Source organism: Chinchilla lanigera, unplaced genomic scaffold, assembly GCF_000276665.1.
Source record: "Chinchilla lanigera isolate Chin_1 unplaced genomic scaffold, ChiLan1.0 scaffold00053, whole genome shotgun sequence".
NCBI classification, from domain to species: domain Eukaryota; kingdom Metazoa; phylum Chordata; class Mammalia; order Rodentia; family Chinchillidae; genus Chinchilla; species Chinchilla lanigera.
This window is the reverse complement of record NW_004955454.1, coordinates 932,268-954,281: the sequence shown is the minus strand read 5'-3', so window position 1 is coordinate 954,281 and position 22,014 is coordinate 932,268. Positions and strand designations below refer to the sequence as shown.

The following is a 22,014-nucleotide window of genomic DNA, read 5'->3' as shown; positions in this document are numbered from 1 at the left end:
CCACTACTCTGTGCTTAGCTGCAGCCTCTGCCCACAGGCACCCTCTCAGGCCACAGCCACCACCATTTCTCAGGGGAGAGAATGAACATTAGCTGGTGGGTTGGCAAACTCAGGTCACAGAGCAGGGCTGACAGCCAGGACCTCTGGCCACCCGCCTGGGAGCCCGTAGGAGCAGAGCCAGGAGCCTGAAAACCACCAGTCCCTGTGCTGAAAAGGACTCCACAGTTTCTGTGGATTTTCCACCTCCCTTTAGGAGTTCAAGCTCCAGAAAGAGCCAGGACTGTGAGTTCACCTCTCCAGAAGGGTGCTCCTTTCTGAAAGCAGGGACCCCCAAGAGATAGTTCCTCTGGGCCATGGTACTGCTTCCCTGGGGCCCCTGCCACACATATCTCATGAATTCAGGAAGTATGGATCCTGCTTGGACAGGGGAGTGGTTTGAGGACAGCCCTTGCCTCCCAGGCACGCTCCACTGGGACAGCGTGGTAGGTAGGTGATGGTTGCTGTTATGGGCCCTGGGATGGGATGTGACTTGTCAATTTCCTTTTTAAAATGTGCACCCAGAGTGGCACATAGCTCAAAGACCCCTGCCTCCTATAACCCACTGGACTTGGCCCTCTTGGCTCAGAGCTCACCCCATTTTCAGAGTGTACTAATTGCAGCCTCACTATGTAGCAGGAACTTCATCCACACATCTTCTCTAGTTCTCATGACACCCAGGGACAGCAAGGTAGGTGTCTTCTTCATGGAGAGGTGATGCCACTTGCTAGGCAATAGCCTCTGGTCACAGGTGGGGAGGGGTCTGTACCTTTCCTACAGCCACTCTCAAAATCCACACAGCAGCACCTGTGACCTCCTCGTGGGCTGGGCTCAGGCCAATCACATCTGTGCAGATTCAAGCTCTTTCTGTCGCCTCCTGCTAAAAGGTCCTGCATCACGTCCCACTCCAAGGTGGGCTCTGTCTCACTGACCTGGGTGTGGGTGTGCAAGTGTGCAAGGGTGCAAGAGTACGTGCAGTGGTACAGGTGTATGGTTATGCATGGGTGTGAGTAGATTAAGTGTGTTGGTGTTGGCTGTACATGAATATGAGTGTGCCTGCATACATCTGTGCAAGTATGTGTGTGCATGTATGTACATGTGTGCAGATATTCATGTGTACAGTGGTATGGCCCACACCGAACCCTCCTGGCTTTATCACTCTGAGTAGAGTTACCGCATCCTGTTGTGCCTCATTTTAACCACTCAGGGTTGAGGTGAGGATCAGATGCATGGTGGTGTCAGCACCCTGCACGAGCAGCCATCTGTGTCGCTATCTGATGAGAGCAGGACAGAAGAGCTTCGGGCCAGGGCCCAGAACCCACATGTCTCCCATGCTTGCTTTGCCTGTTGGGGGAGTCCCGCCCTCTGTCCCCACCTATCCACATAAGACACTGAGGTGAAGTCCGGATCTCAGGACTCTCCACAGGACACAGCCTGCTTGCCCTCCACCCAGGCCCCAGGTGGGTGAGCGATGTGATAGCTTTGAGGCCTATCAAGTCACACGTCTCCAAGAAGGGTTTCATGTGGACAAGGTTGGACAATTATTCCTATTTCATTAAGTGCCACTTAATTATTAAAAAAAAACTTAACGAGCCTCTACAACTATGTGAGACACATCTGATTACATAGCACTTGAAGTCAATAAATGTCTTTAGAGAGCCAATTACTGCTTAATTAAGGAGTGCTGTTGATGACAGGCGGCCCGCTCCTTATGAGATGCCCAGAGATGGTCAACTGTAGCAGGACTGTGGATGGCTGCACTGGACATGGTGATCAGCCTGCCTGGGCCCCTCCATGATGTTCTCCGGGACTCCACATCCTGGGGGACTTCCTGTCCTGGCTCCACTTCCACGCTGAGGGATGCTTGGCCCAGATGTCCTACATTTAAAACCTCAGATTTCATTGGGACAGCAATTTTCCATCTTCGTGCTCTTTCTTACAGCTGTTTTTTTCTGGACTCCTCCCTCCTGGTGTGCTCTGTCCCCCACCCAGCTTGTGTGCAGCCATGTCACTAGTGTTTTCTGGGACAGCCACAGTCTGACCTATGCTAGGTTTAGCTGTGATTATTTCTTCCTGGGGAACATGTCCCTCTGGGGCTGAAATGCCTGGGACCAGAGTGTGTCTCCAGCGGCTCTGGACCCACCCTGTCTTTGTGGCCCAGAGTGGGAATGGCACCTGCAGAGGTCCAGGCAGTAGGGGAGGCAGAGGGCTCTGCCTGGCACCTGGCCCCGTCACCTGCACAGACATGAATGTGGTCAGGTTCCTGGGTACCCTGGTCTCTGGGGGCTAGGATATATACTGGAGGATACAGTGCCTCTGGGTCTCAGTGGCACTCTCTGTCCCCTGGGTTCTGTCAGGGGGCAGTGTGGGGTTGTCTCAGGCATCTTTGTCTGTGAAAGGTACTGGTGTGCAGATAGACTGAGAGTGGAGGGCGGAGGGAGGAGGTCAGCCATGTGACAAGCAGCAGCTGGAGATGGAGGTGAATTGATAGGATAGTTGAAACCTCTCCCTCAGTGCTGGAATATCTGGATTCTGGCCTCCTCTGCATCAAAGCAGCTTTATGTAGGTGAGATTTACCCAAAAGGAAATGCACTATCACAAGTGGCAGGGTGGTGGGTTTTAACAAGTAAATTCATAGCCACCTGCCTGCACTGGGGCCTCAGGGCCACAGTCTAACTGATGCGAGGCTTAACTGGGCTCATTTCTTCCTAGGGAATGTGTCCCTCTGGGGCTGAGATGCCTGGGACCAGAGAGTGTCTCCAGAAGCTCTGGACTCACTCTCTGATGAGTCCAGAAGGGTCTTTGGACCCTTCTATTCCAATGTTCTGCAGTCCCAGCCTTGGCATCCCCTGATCCCAAGCCTAGGCCTCTCTGATTTTCAGTTCCTGGTCAATGAAATGATTAAAAAGTGATAGCAATAGTACTTGTTATGTGCCTATTATCATTGCATATGGACATGATGACGTGAACCCTGTCAAGGGCCAGCTGGAGAAACTGAGTCAAAGAGGTTGATAACTGGCTCAGGGTCACACAACTGGCAAGTGCAGGGCTTGGACTCAATCTCAGCAATCAATTTCTAGCCTGTGCTTTGAAAATTATGAGTGGAGTCAGCACACTTCCAGAGTCCTCTTACCTGTATGATCCCTGAAGCTATATTTCTGAGAGCTGGACTACGCCACATTTATTCATTCTCTAAGACAGGAACATGGTCGAGACCTCAGATGCCGTGTTTTAGGCAGTAGCAATACTGAATAGTATCTTTCAGCATGGAAACAGTGGAAATGAGACCAAGCACATGCATATTTGTACAGGTGGTGCTTTATTGAGGGGGAGTTCAGCTGAAGGGAATCAGCACTGATCAAGAGCAGACCAGCTGCTTTAGAGCAAAGGGAACAGAAAGTTTCTACAGATTCTCCGGCCTGGGCTGGGTTAAAGTCCAGTAAGTCTCCACTGGACAGGGCCCCATTCCAGATGTAATTTCTTGTGCTAGACATGGACCCGTGGGTAGTCACAGTCAACTTGCCCTGGGAATTGACTGAATTATTCCTGTAGCTAGGCACCAACATGCGGGGCAAACATACTGGCTTTGTGGTTCAGTTCGGGTCTTATGATGGGGCTTCTAGGAAAGCACAAGGGTAGGATAAGACAAGAGTGAAGAGAGAAAGACAAAGACAAAGAAAACACAGATCAGCTCCAAAGGCCAATCACTTGTGTACATGCAGGGCAGAGGAGACCCTGGTTCAAGAACAAAACACAACAGGAAGACACACATGCCATCTCTCCATACTGTTCCAGACACCTTGCAGGCACGTGAGGATCAAGGGAAGAGTCAGTGTTCTCAGCAGAAGTGGCCTTCAGATCCTCCAAAGTAACCTAGGCAACTGTTATCATAGTTCACACATCAGAGATATTATCTACAGCAAAGCTGGTGGGATGCTAATAATGTACCACCCCGCTGTGTTACTTCCAAAGTCAGTGCTCTTTCAAGTCAGCTAAGAGCAAGTGAGGATCGAGGGTTTACTTAGGTTTTTTCTTGGTAACAATTCCCTCAACTTCTGTAAACAATTTTGCTTCTGTGGTTTTACCATGGTCTGTTGGAAAAGCCCAAAGCAGAGAAGCTACACACCATACTTCCAAGGGAAACAGTTTACTGCGCTCAGGTATTGGTTTGTTGTTCCAGCCGTCTATGCCACCCGGCCATCTCCAAGGAGCATGGTTGTCCCATTGGACAGGAACTTCACCCTGACACATAGCAGCAGCTGAGCCACTATTAACCATTGGCCCCTGGTGGTTGGCTTTAGGGTCACTGTTGGTACTGAGCCCTTCCTTCCACCTTCAGGCTGCCTCTGCAGACATCAGTGATTTCCCAGTAATGCGACCCAGATGTCTGAGGACCCTGACCCTGCTGTGCTCACTTACAGTTGCAACTGGACAAGGCGCTATTGTGAGGCATCCTGCAGATTACCAAGACTCCACTATCACCATACACAGTGGTCCCATATCTACCTGCTGACTGCGATCCATTGCAACCACCAAGAGGGGGCTCCTTTTCTTGCCTAGTGATTCCCCATCAAGGAGTCCCAAGTCTCCAGGCAGTAGCTGAGGTTTATAACTCATTGGGATACTTTTTGTGCCGCTGGTGTGGTCCCTCTGGGGACCAGGACCTCTTACCCTACAGAACCCAGAATTGCAGGGACAAAAATACAAATCCTTTAGGGTCCTGTGAGGAGCAGTGCGAAGCGGCTGTCCCATTCCCACCTGATCCTAGGGACTCACCCTACTCAATGCTCATATGCACAGAAGTCTGATTCGGTGCACGTGCTGTACCTGGGGCGGCACCCTACTCCATGCTGCCCTCCATCCTGAGGATAGGTCCTTCCCCAGACAGCCTTGCTTCACTGGCCAGGGATTCTTTATTGTGTGCATGTGGCTGAAGAACCTATGGCTGTGAGCCACCCCCACTTCCTTTGCTGTCAAATGATTTCTTGGTCTGATCTGATGGAACGAGGGGTCTGAGCTGGGGCTGAGGGGTAAACCTCAGGACCCTTAGGCTGTGCTACAGCAGAAATAGGGCATGAGAAAGACAAACCCTCTTCTAGAACCTCTGCCTGGGAGAGCAAACCATTGGCCCTCCTAGGATGGAGGGTCCAATGTGATCACTTGACTGTAGCTCATTTCCTTGAGGAAGGGCCGCAGTGCCTGTTCTACTCTAGACTATGTTGTCAGCAGGGAAAGGCTGCACTGCTGAGCCTCCACCACTGCCCTTGGACATTTCATTCATTTGCCCAACAAGTTATCTGGGTGGCCAGTGATAGAGCTGGTCAGCAACACTTGCCCACTCCATTAAGTCCATTTGGTTGTTTAGAGTATCTTCATGGTGGCCACATACTGCTGGATATAGACATGTGGTACAAACATCATCAGATTCATGCCCATCTCCATTCCGCCACCCCCATGCCTCTACCCAGACCTCCTGGTCCTCAGCTCTCCAGTCTTTTCCCTTTAAGGCTCCCGACCAGCCAATCAGAATGCTTCCCTATCCAAGCGTCATGCATCTCGAGTTTCAGGCCATTTCTTTTTCCTCGCAAAGTGGAGGGACAGTTGTATTGCCCAGTTCTCTTCCCACTGGGTGACCTTACCTTGCCACCTTCTTTCAAGGTCATCCGAAGAAGGCTGTGGTGTGGCTTGTAACCACACACCAAGCTACCCACCAGTTTCTTCCTCCTTCAGCTGAGCCAGTGGGAGTCTTTAGGTGACCACAGGTGTGAGTAAACCAGGAGCAGGAGCATCAGTGGTGGAGCTGTGAGGCCCAGGGTTTCCTGTTATATACCTGGCTGTGGCCTCTGCCTGCTGGGCTTGGCCCGGGCATATCCGTTTCTGCTGAGAATGGTTTGCTATTGGGCTGTAACCTTCTGGTTTTGTGGGCCTGCATCTGCCATGGATCCACACATGCTACTGATCATCCTTGCCTCAATTCCCACCTCCAAATATACACCCAGTGTCTGTTCACCCTGAGACGCATGTGTCTAGCTGTGAGTTCCGTAGGAGCCCTCTCCTGCTTTGTGCCCCCAGCGCATGCGTTTGTGCGCTTTGATTTCTGGTTTAATTTCATTATGATCTGAGCACATTCTCTTTATGATGTCTCTTCATTTCAGTCTGTCAAGGTGTGTTTTATGGCTCAGCCCGATGTCTGTCTTGGTGAGTGTTCTGTGCCCTGAGAAGAACGTGCATCCTGCAGAGTTGATGGAGTGTTCTATCAATGTCAATTAGGTCTGGTCTGTTGATGGCATCGTTTCGTCTCATACATTCACACTGATTTTCTGTCTACTTGTTCTATCAATTATAGGCAGAGAAGTGTTGACATCTCCAGCTGAACTGTGGATTTTCCTGTTCCCTCTGCTTCAGCTGCCCATGTTTAAGCTTTGCTGTGAGGCATGTACACCTGTGCCTGGACCGCTCTGTCAACAGGTAACATCCCGCTGTCTCTGGTTCCTTGTTCCCGACTCTGCTTTGATGCTAATTAGCTCCTTCAGCTTCCTTTTAATGAGTGCTGGCCTGGTGTTTGCCTCCACTCTTTGTTAACTGATTTAGATCTTTATATTTTATAGGCAGAGCACAACTTGTTTCGCTTTTTAAGATCCGACCTGACAGTCTGTGTTTTAACTCCAGGTTTAGACTATGCACAGTTAAAGTGACTGTGAAATAGATGGATTAAAATCTGCCATCTTATTAGCTTTTCCTCTGTGTTCTATCTCTACTTTGTTTTCCCCCTCTCTTTTGATTTTTCTGGGTTTAACTGAATATTTTTATGATTCTATTTTATCCTCTTAATTTACTTATTTTCCAACCCTGGTCTCTCTTCTCCTCCCCTCTTTTCCCAGTCACTCTCTCTCTATCTCTGGATATTAGAGCAATTAGAGATTGAACTTAGGGCTTTCACACAGAATTACATCTTTTTTATTTTTATTTTGAGTCAGAGTCTCACTAAGTCTCTAAGTTACCCAACCTGTGCTCAAATGTGTGATTCTCCTGCCTCAGCCTCATAAGGTACTGGGATTGCAGGCAAGTGTCATCATGCTTGGCTTATTAATATTTCTTTAAAAACTACTAGTGTTTGTCCTAAAATTTACACCATACATCATAAAGTGATCTGAGCCTACCTTGCAAATATCTCAGGACTCCATGGGCAGCATAAAGATCAGGAGACAGTGTATTCCCGTTACTCTTTCCCACCTTTTGTGCTGCTGCTGCCCTATATTTTATTTTTAAAATATGTAAACACATAAAACATTGTTAGCATTTTTTCTTAGGTAGTTGTCTTTTAGAGCAGGGGCCAGCAAACTATGGCTAGCAGTCTGTTTTAGCAAATAAAGCTTTATTGCCATGCTTGTTTGTGCTGTTACAGTGGAGCTAAGCATGGAGTGGGTGATGATGAAGTGATCTCACCTCCAAGACCCAACACCTCTGCTATCTAGGGGCCAGGAGTATAGCTCAGTGGCATGGGGCCTGCCTGAAATATGCAAGAGCCTGAGTTTGATTTCCAGTTCCAAAAAAACCAAAACCAAAACCAGAGCCAAAAACAAACAAAAAAACCTCTGCTATCTGCCACTTGAATAAAAATCTTGCTTACCTCTATTTTACATCAGTTAAAACCAAGGAAAAGTGAATTTTATTTTACTTTCACTAATTTTATTTCCAGTGTCCTTTGTTTCTTCTGTTATCGACATCCTCTGAGATATCTCTACTCTTTCTGCCCAAACAATTTCTCTCATTTCTTGGAGACAGATCTTTTAGCAATAAATTTCCTTGGGTTTTGTTTGTGAGAAGGTTTAATCTCTCCATTTCTTTTTCACAAACTCTATTCATTTATATTATTCCAAATTTCAAAGCTGTTTAAAATTAGGAAGTGTAAACAGTGAACCTCCATTGAAATCATCCCTCAAGTTTAACAGGAATCAGCGCTGGGCCCGTCTTCTTTTATCTATACCATCTACTCCATCCTGCAAATCAAATAATGTCTTCCATAAAATTTTAATATGTGTCTAAAAGATAATGGCTACTTAAAAATTCTAGAAAATTAGCAAGATACACATGAAAAATTAACAGTATTTCCTTAATATTATCAAATATCTAGGCAGGATTCAGATTTCTCCAGTTGTTACATTAAAGGCTGATTCTGTCTTTGATGTTTGTGCTGATTATTTGAGGCTTGCAATTTCTTTTTCTTCTTTTCCTTGCTTCTAAGATATCACTCCATTGTCTCCTCACCCACAGTTTCTGGAGAGAAGTCTACTGTAATTCTTATCTCTGTTACCCTGTAGAGAATGTGTTTTTCCCCTCTGGCAAGTTTCAAGATTTCTTTTTCTTTTTTTGGGTACAGTGGTATCTTGGTTCGTGAACTTAATTTTTTCTATGATTTTGGAAAAGAAGGCCATGTTTCTGCCCGTGCATGAAAGATGACCACAGCCATGTTGGTCACTTGATACAGAGTTCACAACCAAAAACAACATTTTGCCAAATACCTCTGTTGATGGAAACCAAGTTGTTTGCAAACAAAAGTGTTCATGAACTGAGATATCACTGTATTTAGATTTTTGGTATTCAGAAATTTTAGTATGTGGGAGTGGTGGTGGTAATGGTGCTGAGACAGGTGGGTAGTTTATCCTGCTTCTGAGCTTTTTTGAATCTGTGGTTTGTTGTCTTTCATTGATGAAAAAAATAGTTATTGGCCATCCTTCCTGCAAATATTTCTTTGTCCCTCTTTCCTTTTCTTCCCCTTATGGAATTCCAATTATACACGTTAGACCCTTTTCCATTATCCCACAGCTCATGGATGCTATGTCCTGTTTTTCCCTCTCCATTTCCCTCTTTTTCTCTGTTTTAAGGTTTGAATGACTTTTATAGATGTATTTTCATGTCCACTGTTCTTTTCTTGCAGTGTCAAGTTTACCAATGAGTCCATCAAAGGCACTCTTCATGTGTGTAGCCATGTTTTCTATTTCTAGCATTTCAGTTAGAATTTTCTTCTGTGTGCAGACATTACCCATTTAATTTTGCAGGCTTTGAATATTTTTTCTATTTGAACTTTGAGTATATGAGTCATAGTTATCTTAAATACCTGAGTTACAACATCTGTGTCCTGTCTGAGTCTGGTTCTGACTATTTCTGTGTCCTTTAGGAGTGGATTATGTGTCACTATTTTTGTTGGAAGCTGGATGTATTGTTCAGGACAGTGGATACAACAGTGAATGTTTTTGTGCTTGGAGATGAGCACACCTTAGGCTTCTGGTGTGATGGACTATGTCAATCTGATCAGGAACTGGACTGGCTTTGAGGTTTTTGGTACCTCTGCTAGCTTCATGTACACCAGTCTTCTAGTTCTTCCATGTGTGATACCCCTGTTTCAGGGAATAGCTGATTTCCCAGGATTGTCTCAGTGTCTACTCCCCACTCTTCCTACCCCTAACCCCAACTTTGGGCCAAGCTTTCACAATGCACCTTGAGAGAACCTGCTTTGTTCATGGACCCCAGATTTACCCTACTCTTATTTATGCCATTCACCTGGTGGTGGAGGCAGGGGAGAACCTCTTGGGCACTCTCACTAGGTCTCTGTCTGGGGCTTGGTGTGAGGTCCTCACAGAGCTCTTTCTCTTCCTCTGGCTCAGTTCTGGCTTCAGCATATGGCATGTGCTCCTGTACTATACAGGCCTGGGGATTTGCTTTGATTCTTCTTCCAACTGCAATGTGCCATTTTTGTGGCCATTTCTCCTAAGGACTTTTTTCCTTGTAGAGAGTCAGGAGAGATGCATTTGAGTAGATTTTCAGGGATGGCTGCTATTGCCCTCTCCTGTAAGATCATAGGGAGGATTTTCAGAAAAATCCCAAGGAACTTAATGGAGCTTGTGAGAGGAAGTTCTGCAAAAAGGAGCAAATTTCCCTCCCTACTCCTGCAGGCCCCAGGCAGCCTATACTCTCTCATGGCAGCCTACACTTGGCCTTTCACAACTTACTAGGAGATTTAGTCCAGTGTCCTCAGCTGCCTAAGGAAGCATTCTTGGGTCTTGCTTCTGCAGTCACCTGCCTTTCCCCAGACCTCAGGGTACATGGTGTTCCGTAGCATGTGCTCTCTGGTAGTTTCAATTCAGGTCACTGATTTGCAGTTTCCAGCTTTGTTCTTCATGAAGAACAGCAGTGGTGTGCCTTCCCATTCTTGGCATCTTTGAACTGAAGTCAGAAGTCCTAGGTGTCAGTCCACAGGAAAACAATCCACAGGGATGGCAAAGCCAAAGTGAAAGTTCTTCTTTAGACTGACAGATGTCCCTGGAAATGCATGATCCAGAAATAGAGGTTGAAGAGTTTGTTCAGGGACCAAATTTGGGGGCTCAGGGTGAAAGGGATGTCCACTTGTGTCCCTTTGTGCTTTGCTATTAAAAATAAATCACACACATGTTGGCATAATGCATAAACACACATCTGAAGGAGTAGCCAGAGGCACAGGTGGGTAAGGGAGACCAAGCTGTGGTCACTAGATGGAGATGGACTTTTAGAAAAGAATGATATCAGAGAGCTAGAGGAGCCTCAGGCTGATGCGTCTGCTCGCCTGAGAGTTTCAAGGTCAGGGATGGCTCCATGGACTCTTACCTTTGAAAAGGCGAAGTGCGGTTCAGGAAGGAACCTGTAGCTCTGATCTCCCAGCAGCTCATGGAGCATTAACAGGTGGTTCTCAGCTCAGCAACTGGATAGTGAGTGCCAGAGCAGGGTTGGCCAGCTTGGGTCCCTGGGATGCCAGTGATGTGACTAAAACCAGCTGGTAGGCTGGAAGGCTGCTAAAGCAAAGCTGAATGCAACTGCTAGTTACAGGACTTCTCGGGACCTTGGTTGTCAATCCACAAGGATGCTTATGCATGGCTTGTCAGAGAAGTCTGGCCTGACAACTTTCAGAGATTCACTATGAGGACACTGATGAGGAGTGGAGGTGACATCTGTGTCTCCCAGGTTAAGGTGCCCTGGGTCTTAGTCTCCTCATCTCTAAGGTGAGTTTAAGATGTCTCCAGTGGTGGCTGTGGCAGGAGGGAGAGTAGTAGCAGGTGGGAACCTGGGGCAAAGCCAGGCCTGCATAGTCCCTGTCACTGCTCCAGGGCCTGGCTGCCTCTCACCATGGGGATGCAGTGGCAGCTTTGCTTTACCTGGAAGGATCCTTGACTAGGCCTCACAGAGACCGACAGACTGACAGTTGGCTGCTGCACTGTGACATAAGGCTATGGTGATGCCCATGTCACCTGAGGGTGGTTCATCTTGGGGTTCTGGGCTCAAGGACCATGGGTTTCTGGTCCACACTGGCTCCTCAGTGCTAAGGAAGCAGGCTGTGGCTTGGTGTCCAGCCAAGAGCCAGCAGTGACAGCATCTGCAGCTCACACTGGCCCTCAGGAACAGGCAGGCCTTGTCCTCCATCACAGAGGTCCTTCTAAGCTGCCGCCCATATTCAGTGAGTGGTGGGATCCAGGGTCCCATACCTGCCAGTCTTGCTTGCTGTGCCCCTGTTGCTATAGTGCAGACACTATTTGTCCAGAGCTGGCTTCAGCTGGATGATGTCAAGGAAGGTGCTAGAACTCTGTGGCCAGTTACCTTGGCTGCCTTCTTACTGCCCTTGGGGAGCAGCCCCATCTACCAGAGGGTGAAGAAGGGGAGGGTGGGAAAGCCGACACCTGAAATATGCAGAGTGCCCTGGTGTGGGAGGACATCTGTAGATGACAGGTGAACTGAGGCTATGTGGCTCTTACAGGCTTGAGCATGACTCAGCTAACAGGCACAGGCAGGACTCTGCTAACCTTTCCCTCTGTGACGTTTTGCATACATGGACACTGCTGAAACTAGAGATGGATTCAGACCAAAGCTAAGTATCAGCTTTCCCACACATGTCACACCTGTCTTGTCTGGTCCAGTGTGCCACAGGGCACCTGGGTGTCTTTTTCCTTGGCCTTCCCATACTTGTTTCTTATGGCTGTGACACCTTTGATATCTCTGAGGTCTGGGTGCTCTTGGGGCAGTGGCTTGGGCCTGGAGGCCTGGGGGACACTGTCTCCAACCATTATTAGAACCACAGTAATGCAAGGATGTCTGCGGAGAAGCACTTCAGGCTTCTGCAAAGAGCTTCCTTCTGAAAGCCGGGCTCCTTATTCCGCATTCTCTAGTGACCCTCATGAAGCCATTGCCCCCTTGGATTCCAGTGTGATTTTCCATGCTCTCATTCCTCTGTGTCTGTTATAGGAGAGTCTTCTGTACTTAATTATTTATTTAATCACTTATTTATGTCAATATGGATTGGATGGCTGTTTAGTATTATAAGTTTTCACACAATATTACATTAATTAAATATTCCATTGCTCAAATTCTTCTAGTCTTTGCTGCTTGTAGCTCTCCCAGGTTGACCCCATTTAGTGCCCACTTGACATGGCTCACCTCTTCCTGTCCATCTAGCTATCTGGCACTTTCTCCCTCTCTGAACCTAGAACATGGTCCAGGTGCAGTCTATCTACTGCTCCTGCCATAGAGTCATTGGTTCTCTAGAGAGACTGATAATGGGTTTTAGAAGCCAGGATTTTGTCCCAGGGGCTTGCTGCAGTGGAATATCCCTGTTTCTGGGACCTCTCAGTGGGCCATGCTGGGTATTACACACACACACACACACACACACACACACACACACACACACCTCTGCATGTTTCCATATTTAGCTCTGTATAACACTATCTGTGTATGGGTAAAAATAAATATGGGTCTATACCACCACCTTGGGCTGAAAGCAGCCTTGCAGATCTATGCTGCCATCTTCTTGCTTATCAGTAACTTTAGTCCCTAATGGTGAAAATATGGCTCCTATTATCTACCCTTATTTATGTGTATGTGTGGCTCTAGGACACATCTTGTTTTAGAGCTGCTAGCCCATGTCCCTGCAAAAAGTGAGGGACCTCCGGGAGAACGGTATTTATGGACATTTCCCTCGCCGTGAGCCTCTCAGGAACCAGTCAATCACTGTGTTCCCAGGTGACACAGGCTGGAGCTCTTTTCTACCTGCTCTTCTCAGCGAGGTTGTGTCACGCATTTGTAATCTTGTTAGTGTCCTCTGTCACACACAGTATTCCATCCTGGGGCTCCTGATATGCTGGCTGATGTTTTTCAAAGGTAGATGCCATCAAATTCATGCTGTGATGTAAATTTCTACAGGCTTGCCAAACACACAGTCACATAGTCATTGTCGTGGGCTCATACAGCAATGCCATCATCTACCTGTAGTGGCCTAGGGGCTGCTTTGGAAGCCCCTCTCCTTCCCCAGTTCCCATCAGCCACAGATCTGCTTTTTACTCCCAGCTCTGTCTTTTGCAGAAGCTCACATAAAAGCAACCACATGTACATAGCCTTTTGGGTCTGTTCTCCCTTAGCAAACTTACTCTAGATCACCATTGCCATCTGCACTACCCCTATGGTACCCAGCAATGCTGTATTGCTTGGGCATCCTGCAATTTCATACCACTCCACTGGTGAAGAGTACCTCATTTGTTTCTTCTAAGGTGATTCTGAATGAAGATCTTGTAAACATTCGCATACACGTTTGGTAAATACCTGGAATCTCGAGTAGGGCTGCTTGTTCTCATGTAGGTGCACAGGTAATCTTAGTAGGAAGTGTCTTCCAAAGCAAGTGCTCCATTTGTGGTAAGACCAGTCACGAACAGGAGCTCTGTATGATCACCTGCATTTGGTGTTGCCTGGTGCTTTTTAATTTTAGCCATTCTATTAGGTATGCCATTGTGTTGTTCTTAATCTGCATTCTCATAGTGACTAAGGGTGCCAAGCATCTTTTCAGAACCTTCTTTGCAATCTGTAAGACTTCTTTGGTGAAATGCTGGTTCACTTTTTGCCCAGTCTTTATATTGGAGGTTTTTTTAAACATCATTTTATTTTATGCAAAAAAAGTAAAACAAAATTTGAAAACAAAAAATATGAGAATAATAATAATTAAAACATTGAGTATTGTTGTCTTAAAAGTAATTAATCAAAGTACAAGATATGGGTTTAAAAAATTCTCTGAACAATATTAGCACAAAACTTTCTTTTCAATGAACTAAGAGAAACTAGTAGTATAACTATCATTTTTTGAATTTTTTTAATCTTAAAGATAAAAGAATGAAAATATATTTATCATTATTTACAGATGACATGATACTCTACATGGAAGACCCCAAAAACTCCACCAGAAGACTTCTAGAATTAATGGACAAATGCATAGCATAGCTGGATACAAAGTCAACACTCAAAAATCAATAGCATTCCTATATACAAACAACAAACATACTGAGAGAGAAATAAGGGAAGCCATATCTTTCACAATAGCATCCAAAAAATTAAAATATTTAGGAGTCTAACAAAAGAAGTAAAGGATCTACACAGTGAAAACTACAGTACTCTGCAAAAAGAGATAGAAGAGGATTTCAGAAAATGGAAAGATATTCCTTGCTGATAGATAAGGAGAACCAACATTCTGCAAACAGTCATACTTCCTAAATTGTTGTACAAATTCGATGCAATTCCAATTAAAATACCATTAGAACACCTCACAGATTTAGAGAAAACATTCCTTGTATAACTATCTTGTATTTTGTATTTTTCCTTTTCTCTTCCTTCCTTTCCCCTTTCACTCACTGTAGTTCCTTTTTCTTTTTGACAATATCTTCCCATTTCACAATATCTATTGTGCATTTTGGACCTTATTTACTATTTCAGTTCCTCACACCAAGAGACAATGCAATACTTATACATGTAAGTCTGATTTATTTCACTTATGAGTATAGTCTCTAGTGGCATTCATTTACTTAGATAAGTCTCAAAATTATCCTTTTTATGGCTGAGTAGTATTTCATTGTATAAAAATACCACATCTTTTTTATCTATTCCTCCACTGATGGGCATTTGGGTTGTTTCCAAGATTTAGCTATTACAAATTGTGCTGCTATAAACATGGGTGCACATATATTGCTGTATCATGATGTTTTTAATTCTTCTGGGAAGATACCCAGAAGGGAAATAACTCAGTTGAATGGGACCTCTAATCCTAGCATTTTGAGGAATCTCCATGCTGATTTCCACAGTGGTTGCATTAGTCTGCACTACCAGCAATGAAGAAGGATTCCTTTTTCCCCACAACCCCTCCAGCACTTATTATTTGTTGATTTATTGATGATAGTCATTCTTTCTGGAGTGAGATGGGATTTCAGTGTTGTTTTAATTTGTATCTCTTGAATGACCAGTAATGTTGATTGTGATGCCCCCTGCCTTGCCTTTGTTGCCCAGAATTGCTTTTGCTATTCTAGGCCTCTTCTGTTTCCAAATGAATTTTAGGAATGTTTTCTCTAGTTCTGTGAGATATGCTAATGATATTTTGATTGGGATTGCATTAAATCTGTATAACAATTTTGAGAGTGTGGCCATTTTAACTATGTTGGTTTTTCCTATCCATGAGCAAGGGATAGCTTTCCATTTTCTGATATCCTTTTCGATCTCCTTTTCTAGAGATTTGTAATTTTCAGTGTATAGGTCTTTTACTTCCTTTGTTAGATTGATTCCTCAATATATTTTTTTTTGGATGCTATTGTGAAGGATGTGTTTTCCCTAATTTCTCTCTCAGTGAATTTGTTGTTTGTGTATAGGAATGCTATTGATTTTTGAATATTGACTTTATATCCAGCTAAACTACTGAATTTAGTTATTAACTCTACAAATCTTTTGGTGGAGTTTTTGGGGTCTTCTATGTAGAGTATCATGTTATCTGTGAATAATGATAACTTAACTTCTTCCTTTTGTATCCTTATTCCTTTTATTTCTCTCTCTTGTCTAATTGCTCTGGCTAATGTTTCCAGAACTATATTAAGTAGAAGTGGTGATAGCAGACATCCTTGTCTTGTTCCTGATTTTAGAGGGAAAGCATTCAGTTTTTGACCATTTAGTATGATGTTGGCTGTTGGTTTGTCATAGATGGCTTGTTTCAGATTGAGATAAAGGCCATCTATTCCAATTTTCTATAGAGTTTTTATCATGAATGTGTGTTGGACTTTGTTAAATGCTTTTTCTGTATCTGTCAGGATGATTATGTGATTTTTGTTCTTTTCTTTGTTGATATAGTTTATTACATTTATTGATTTGTGTATGTTGAACCAACCTTGTATAGCTGGAATGAATGTATAATCTTCATTATGTTCGTGCTATGTAATCTTCTCAGACATTTGCTGCATTCTGTTTGCCAGTATATTATTGAGGATTTTTTTCATCTATATTCATTAGGAAGATTGGCCTATCGTTCTCTTTTTTTGGTTGGATCCTTCTCTGGTTTTGGTATCAGGGTTATGCTTGTTTCCAGGAATGAATTTGTGAGTATTGCTTCCCTTTCTATTTCATTGAAGAGTTTAAGGAGTACTGATGTTAGATCTTCTCTAGATTTCTTGTAGAATTCATCAGGACCTGGACTTTTCTTTGTTACATTGGACTTTGTTTTTCTATTGCTGAGTTTTGTGAATTCTTTCTATATTCTGGATACAAGTCCTGTCATGGAGATATGATTTGCAGATATTTTCTCTCCATCTGAGTTGTCTTCTTACTTTTGTAGAAGTGTCTTTTTCAGAGCAGAAGTTTTTCACGGATCAGTTTATCAAGTTTATGACTCGCTGGGAATCAGGAGTACCCCCAACCCCATCCCAGCCAACTGAGAGGCACATCTCTACTTCGAGTTGCTTCTGGTCCTAGTCCCCTTCCTTCTGGCCCTCTTTGGTGGCATTTAACTCTGAACCTGTGTGTTTCCTCAAATTCACACACAGCTATATTTACTCTACTCCCTGGAGTTTTTTTTTTTCTCTCTCTCTCTCTGTCTCTCTCTCTCCATGCAAGTTTTCCTGTGCTATGAACCCCTTTTCCCCAAGACTCCCCAATTAAGGGACTTCAGCAGCTTTGCCTGGGTTCCCCTTCCACAGCCTGGAAACTCGCTCAGGCAGCAGGTGAGCAGTGACAGTGTGTACATGGCTCACTCTGTCTCTTAGGCATCACTGTCCCTTGCTCTCTGCTGTCCTGTAGCTCAAAAGCCACCTTTTTGCCTATTTTGTATGATAGTGATGTCCTTGTCCATTGTTCTCTTGGATGAATAATGGCACTTATCTGTTATTTTCCTGGATGCCATGTGTGTGGAGTGTTCTGTGGTTTGTAAACCATTTCCACATGCATCATTCCCATTTACCATCCCAATGACACGGATATATATCTGTCAGCTGCCAACACTTCAGAGGAGAAGAGAGATTCCTGACCTAGGAGTTCAGAGGTCAGAATCCATGGAGCAGAGCATAGCTCTGGCTTCAGTCTGCAGGTGCAAGACATCCCAGAGAGCCTCACTGACCATTCACAGGAGGCTGGTGAGAGGGAATGGGCAGGAACAACCAGGAAGCCCTGTGGGGAGGGGATCCAAGGCAAGCACAGTGAGCTTGGGATAAAGAAAAATCTAGGAGTCTCCTGCAGAGGGTGTAAGGGACCAACCAGAGGCCGGCAGTCAGGAGGAAGGGCATTGCCTTGCTGGGAGCTCACGGCACTCAGGGCCTAAGATTGGGTAATTGAAAGGTGGCAGAGTTGAAAGAGCCACCCCTAGCTGTGCCTTCTCTCCCATGTTGTTACAGGAAACTGAGTCCTGAAAAATGGCTGCCTCTGTGAGTAGCAGTCAAGACCCTGAAACAGCCTCCGATAGTATTTTCATACCCACACCCTCTAACAGTATTTTTCTTTGCACTTATGTTCTCTTAACGTGCCCTCAGCTTCTGCATTTTTGTGCTATTAATATATAATTAGACACGGCTTTGGATTTCTTCCTTTATCTTCAGGGCACATGTTTATTTTAGACCCAAAAATGGCAAGCAAAAAGAGAATGTTTGAACTGCAGAAGTATTCAGAGAGTTTAGCCACAGGGCTGAGGAATTGTTAAGGTATAAAAATATGGTGATGTGAAATAAAATGCACAACTTTCCATGGCTCAAAGGCAGTTGAAACACTGCACCCAGACCATGGAGCCCCCAGGTCTTTGTTCCTTGCAGTCTCTATCCTAAAGCATCTTGGGCTTCCTTGGTGGCTGGGACTCTGCCTCCCGTCTTAGCACCCGAGCGCCAACCTGAGTGGCAACCCCTTGCAATGCCCTGGTCCCTTTCCTTTTTCCTGACCCCAACTGTAGCAGGAACTGTGGAAAATGCTTGAATGGTAAAGTTGTCTGAGACAATTATTGAAAGCCTCATAGGATTAACTTTTCCAAGGATGCATTTTTCCTTTGCCACTGGGTTTCTTCCTCTTTCTCCAAGGTCCCTGTTCATGCACCCTCCTCCCACATATTTGTCAGCTATGGGTACCGTAATGTTCCAAAACGCTCCCAGAGCCCCATGTTTCAAGCATGGGGCATGGGCTCCTCACAGTCTGTGCTCTACTGGCTGTGACTGAGATTAGAGTGTTTTGTCCCAGGCTTTATGTAGTGATTAGCTCTCTCATGGCCCTGTTCTAGAGAGGAACGTGCTCAGGGCATAACTTTCCATAGCCACTGGCCAAGGCCCAAGTGGCCATGGTGAACTGTGCAAACACATCTAAAGCATTTTCTTATATCCGGGCACCGCCTTGCATTGGCCAGTTACATTACAGGCCAAGTCCAGTGTGAATCACAGCTCTTCAGAGCAAATGGAGGATAACCAACTGGGGATGGTGACCCAATCTGCCCAGGCCCCTGAAGCTGCTCTACCCCAGCACTGCTAGACCCCAGAATCTGACTACAGCCTCTATGTGAGGCTTCCCTCTCCATATGTACATCATCAGCCCAACCAACTGTAATTTTACTCCTAAGACAGAGTTGAGGTACGGGCTAAAATACAGAAAACCATGAAGAATAAACTCAAGAGAAGGGCCCATGTGACCACCACCAAATCTTCACAAATGGGAACATTTTACAAAGTTACTTCAAACTTGTTTTTAAAGAACTAAAGTATTAATTGCAGCAGAACCCCCTCCAGGGTCCCCCATCTGCTCCTTCCTGCCCTTGGGCAGGTGAGGTACATACCTCTGGATACTTTTAACTTAATGTAATGCAAATGATTCAGGTTGTATATAACATGTACTATTTCCATGTAATATTGTTTACAAGTTCAAAATATCTTAAATTTTAAATACAGTATTATATTGTATTCTATTTTTTCCTTCAGCATTATACTTCTAGGTTTTTCCAAGTATAGTATTCAGCTCTATTTCATGCAAAGTGGGAGCTCTGTCATATTCTAGGTCACAACAATGCCAGGTCACCACAGTAGGGACATGTAGCATCACTTGTCAGGACTCCTCCTCCTCCTCTTGGTGGCTATTTTGGCTGTCCTTACTTTTTGCTAATAGAAATGGTCCTGGACTCATGATGAAGCTACATCCTGATAAACCAGTTGTAAGCTGAAAATACTCTAAACCCAAAATGCATTTGGTCTATTTGCAGTATTGCGCAGCCAGTCTAGCAACACAGCAAGCTGTAGAGTCTCTGCTGTTGATCATGATCATGGGGCTCCCTCAGGGGTTGAAGTTTCTGCCACCACTTAGCATCAGAATGGAGCGTTGTACAGCACGTCGCTGGCTCAAGAAAAGACTGGAGTTCAAAATTCCACATCTAAAGTATGATTGAAATATACAGTGATTGTTCAAATTTTTACAAAGATGATAAAAGGCACATTGTCATTAATCCACATCAAGATATTTCCTCTCTATCCAAATACTTATCCCACCAGTCTTGCCACTTTCTGAAGCTGTTTGGGAAGTCTTCTTTTGCAAGTGTCTATACCGGTGTGATAAAAAAAATATGGTCACTGCTGCAGGAAACTGCAATCCAGTGAAAAGGCAGGCTCATAAAATATTATGGTGTGTCTTTGTCTATCCTATTCACCAAATTTGGCACCATGAGACTTCTGGCTCATCCTCAAGGTCAAAATGACTATAAAATATATTTTGAATTGATTCAGGACATTGAGGCAGCCACAGCAGTGCAACTAAAGACACTTGTACAATGTCTGCTGCATGAGCATGGCTTTTGGGCTAAGTGAAAAAACTGTTAAATTACACTTGTGCTAAATTGGGCACCATTTCTATACATTTAGGCTGTAAATGTCTGTGTCATTTTGCATCATCTCAGTGACTGTCTGGGCATTTAGCCCATGGTGGAATTAACTTAGGTAGAGAAATCTATGAATCTTCCACCCCTTCCCCTTATGACCCCTTGACATGGATGTGCTGGTTCACCCCGCCATACATGCCTAGGAGCCCCTATTTCTTGGAAATCCTCAGTAACAGTTGGTGTTGCCAACCTATAGACTGGCTTAGGTCGTGGGTGTTAAAGGTCAGACAATGTCATGTTCACTGCCTTTCCCAGACTGATGTGTGAGTCTGAACATTTAAAAGTGTATGTCCTGGCCATTCATGTTCCTTCTTGTGTGACTCACTGTTAACTTCTGTCGACTTGCTTTCACTCACAGCCTGGTTGACTGCTACCCGCACTATCCTTCCCAATCCTTGGCTGCCCAAGGCATCCCACATATCTATCCTTGGTTGATGGCACATAGTTTTCTTTTGTGAAGTTTTATTGTATAAGATTGTTTTAATTTTAATACAGTCTAAATGACTCCTTTGAAGGCCATGAGCTTTTAAGGTCTGTCTGTTTGATTAATCCTGTCTTATCTGAAATTTATGAAGATATGATTTAACACTGTCTTCTTAATGTTTTGGGCTTCCTGTGTGGAGATTCACTGCACCTAGAGTTTATGTATGTATGCAATGGGAAGGAAGGATCAGATGTTATTACTTATGAGGATCTGGTCCTCACAGCTCCTTCCAAAACATGGCTAAAGTGCTCCTCAGGCACCAAATCCTCCCTGGACCTTCCCAAACTCCCATAGACAAATGCTTCGGTCCCCAGGCTGCTTCCTGCCTGCTAATCAGCTTCCCATCTGAGTGCCCAGGACACAACTAGTTGCTGTCATCTAAGTGCTGGCTTACAGCAGGGCAAGCCCATCTCTGATGTACTTTTTGGCTGTCCTGGTCTCTGCTGCCCTTACTCATTTCTACATGGTTTGTTAATATTAGTAGAAAAGCCCCACTGAAACCTGACTGGAACTAAGAGCTATATGGGGGAAGTTTACATGTGGTGGTTTTGAGTCTTCTTGTGTGTAGATGTGGGACCCATTGTCTTCCCTGGTGATGCGCTGCACCTGGTCTCTCCACTTCCTGCCCCTGGAGGCTGGTGCTATCTGAACACCTCTCAAGGTGAGAGTTAGGGTTCCAGGTGGGGGCTTTGTCGCCCTTGACTTCCTACTGACTGCTGACCACAGAGGAAAGAAATGTGTGAGGAACACAATAGGGTTGTGTGAAAGTCCCACTGGCCTGGGTCATCCAGGCTCAGGGGCAATTTCTTGGAATTTTGAAGATGACTTCATTCACAGTATTCACTTGAAACCTGTCATGGTGGGAGTATTCACACCACAGAAATGTGCAAAGGGAAAAAGCTGAGTTTTAATGGAATATACCTTTTTAAAAATAAAATTAGTATATGTGCCCATTCAGTGGGCAATAAAGCTCAGTCAGTGCATAGCTGCAGAGCACTACTCTCCAGGGGTAGTTGTTGCTTGCAGTTTGGTATATGTGGTTCTGTGCTTCTTTTTAAGAGCCACTTTACTGCAGTATGATTGAGATACTAAAAGCTGGGCATATTTAATATATTCAACTTGATGATACGCAACTTGTAACCATTTCCATAATATATGCCAAGACATCTATTTTGTCCCTAAGCTTCCTCTCTTCTCCTTCTCATTCTCTTCCTTTTCTTCTTTCTCCTCCTACTCTTTTTCCTCTTCTCCTTCTCCTTCTCCTTCTCCTTCTCCTTCTCCTTCTCCT

The 22,014-nt window shown here is 44.8% G+C and overlaps 1 protein-coding gene across 1 annotated transcript in view; it reads left to right on the top strand.

The window, feature by feature from the left end:
* Tsnare1 (t-SNARE domain containing 1) overlaps window positions 1-22,014 on the top strand; it is a 460,462-nt gene that overhangs the window by 249,202 nt on the left and 189,246 nt on the right. The window contains exon 6 of the mRNA XM_013520010.1: window positions 6,383-6,504. Within this exon, the coding sequence (XP_013375464.1) occupies window positions 6,383-6,504 (122 nt within the window). The remainder of the gene's footprint in view (window positions 1-6,382; window positions 6,505-22,014) is intronic.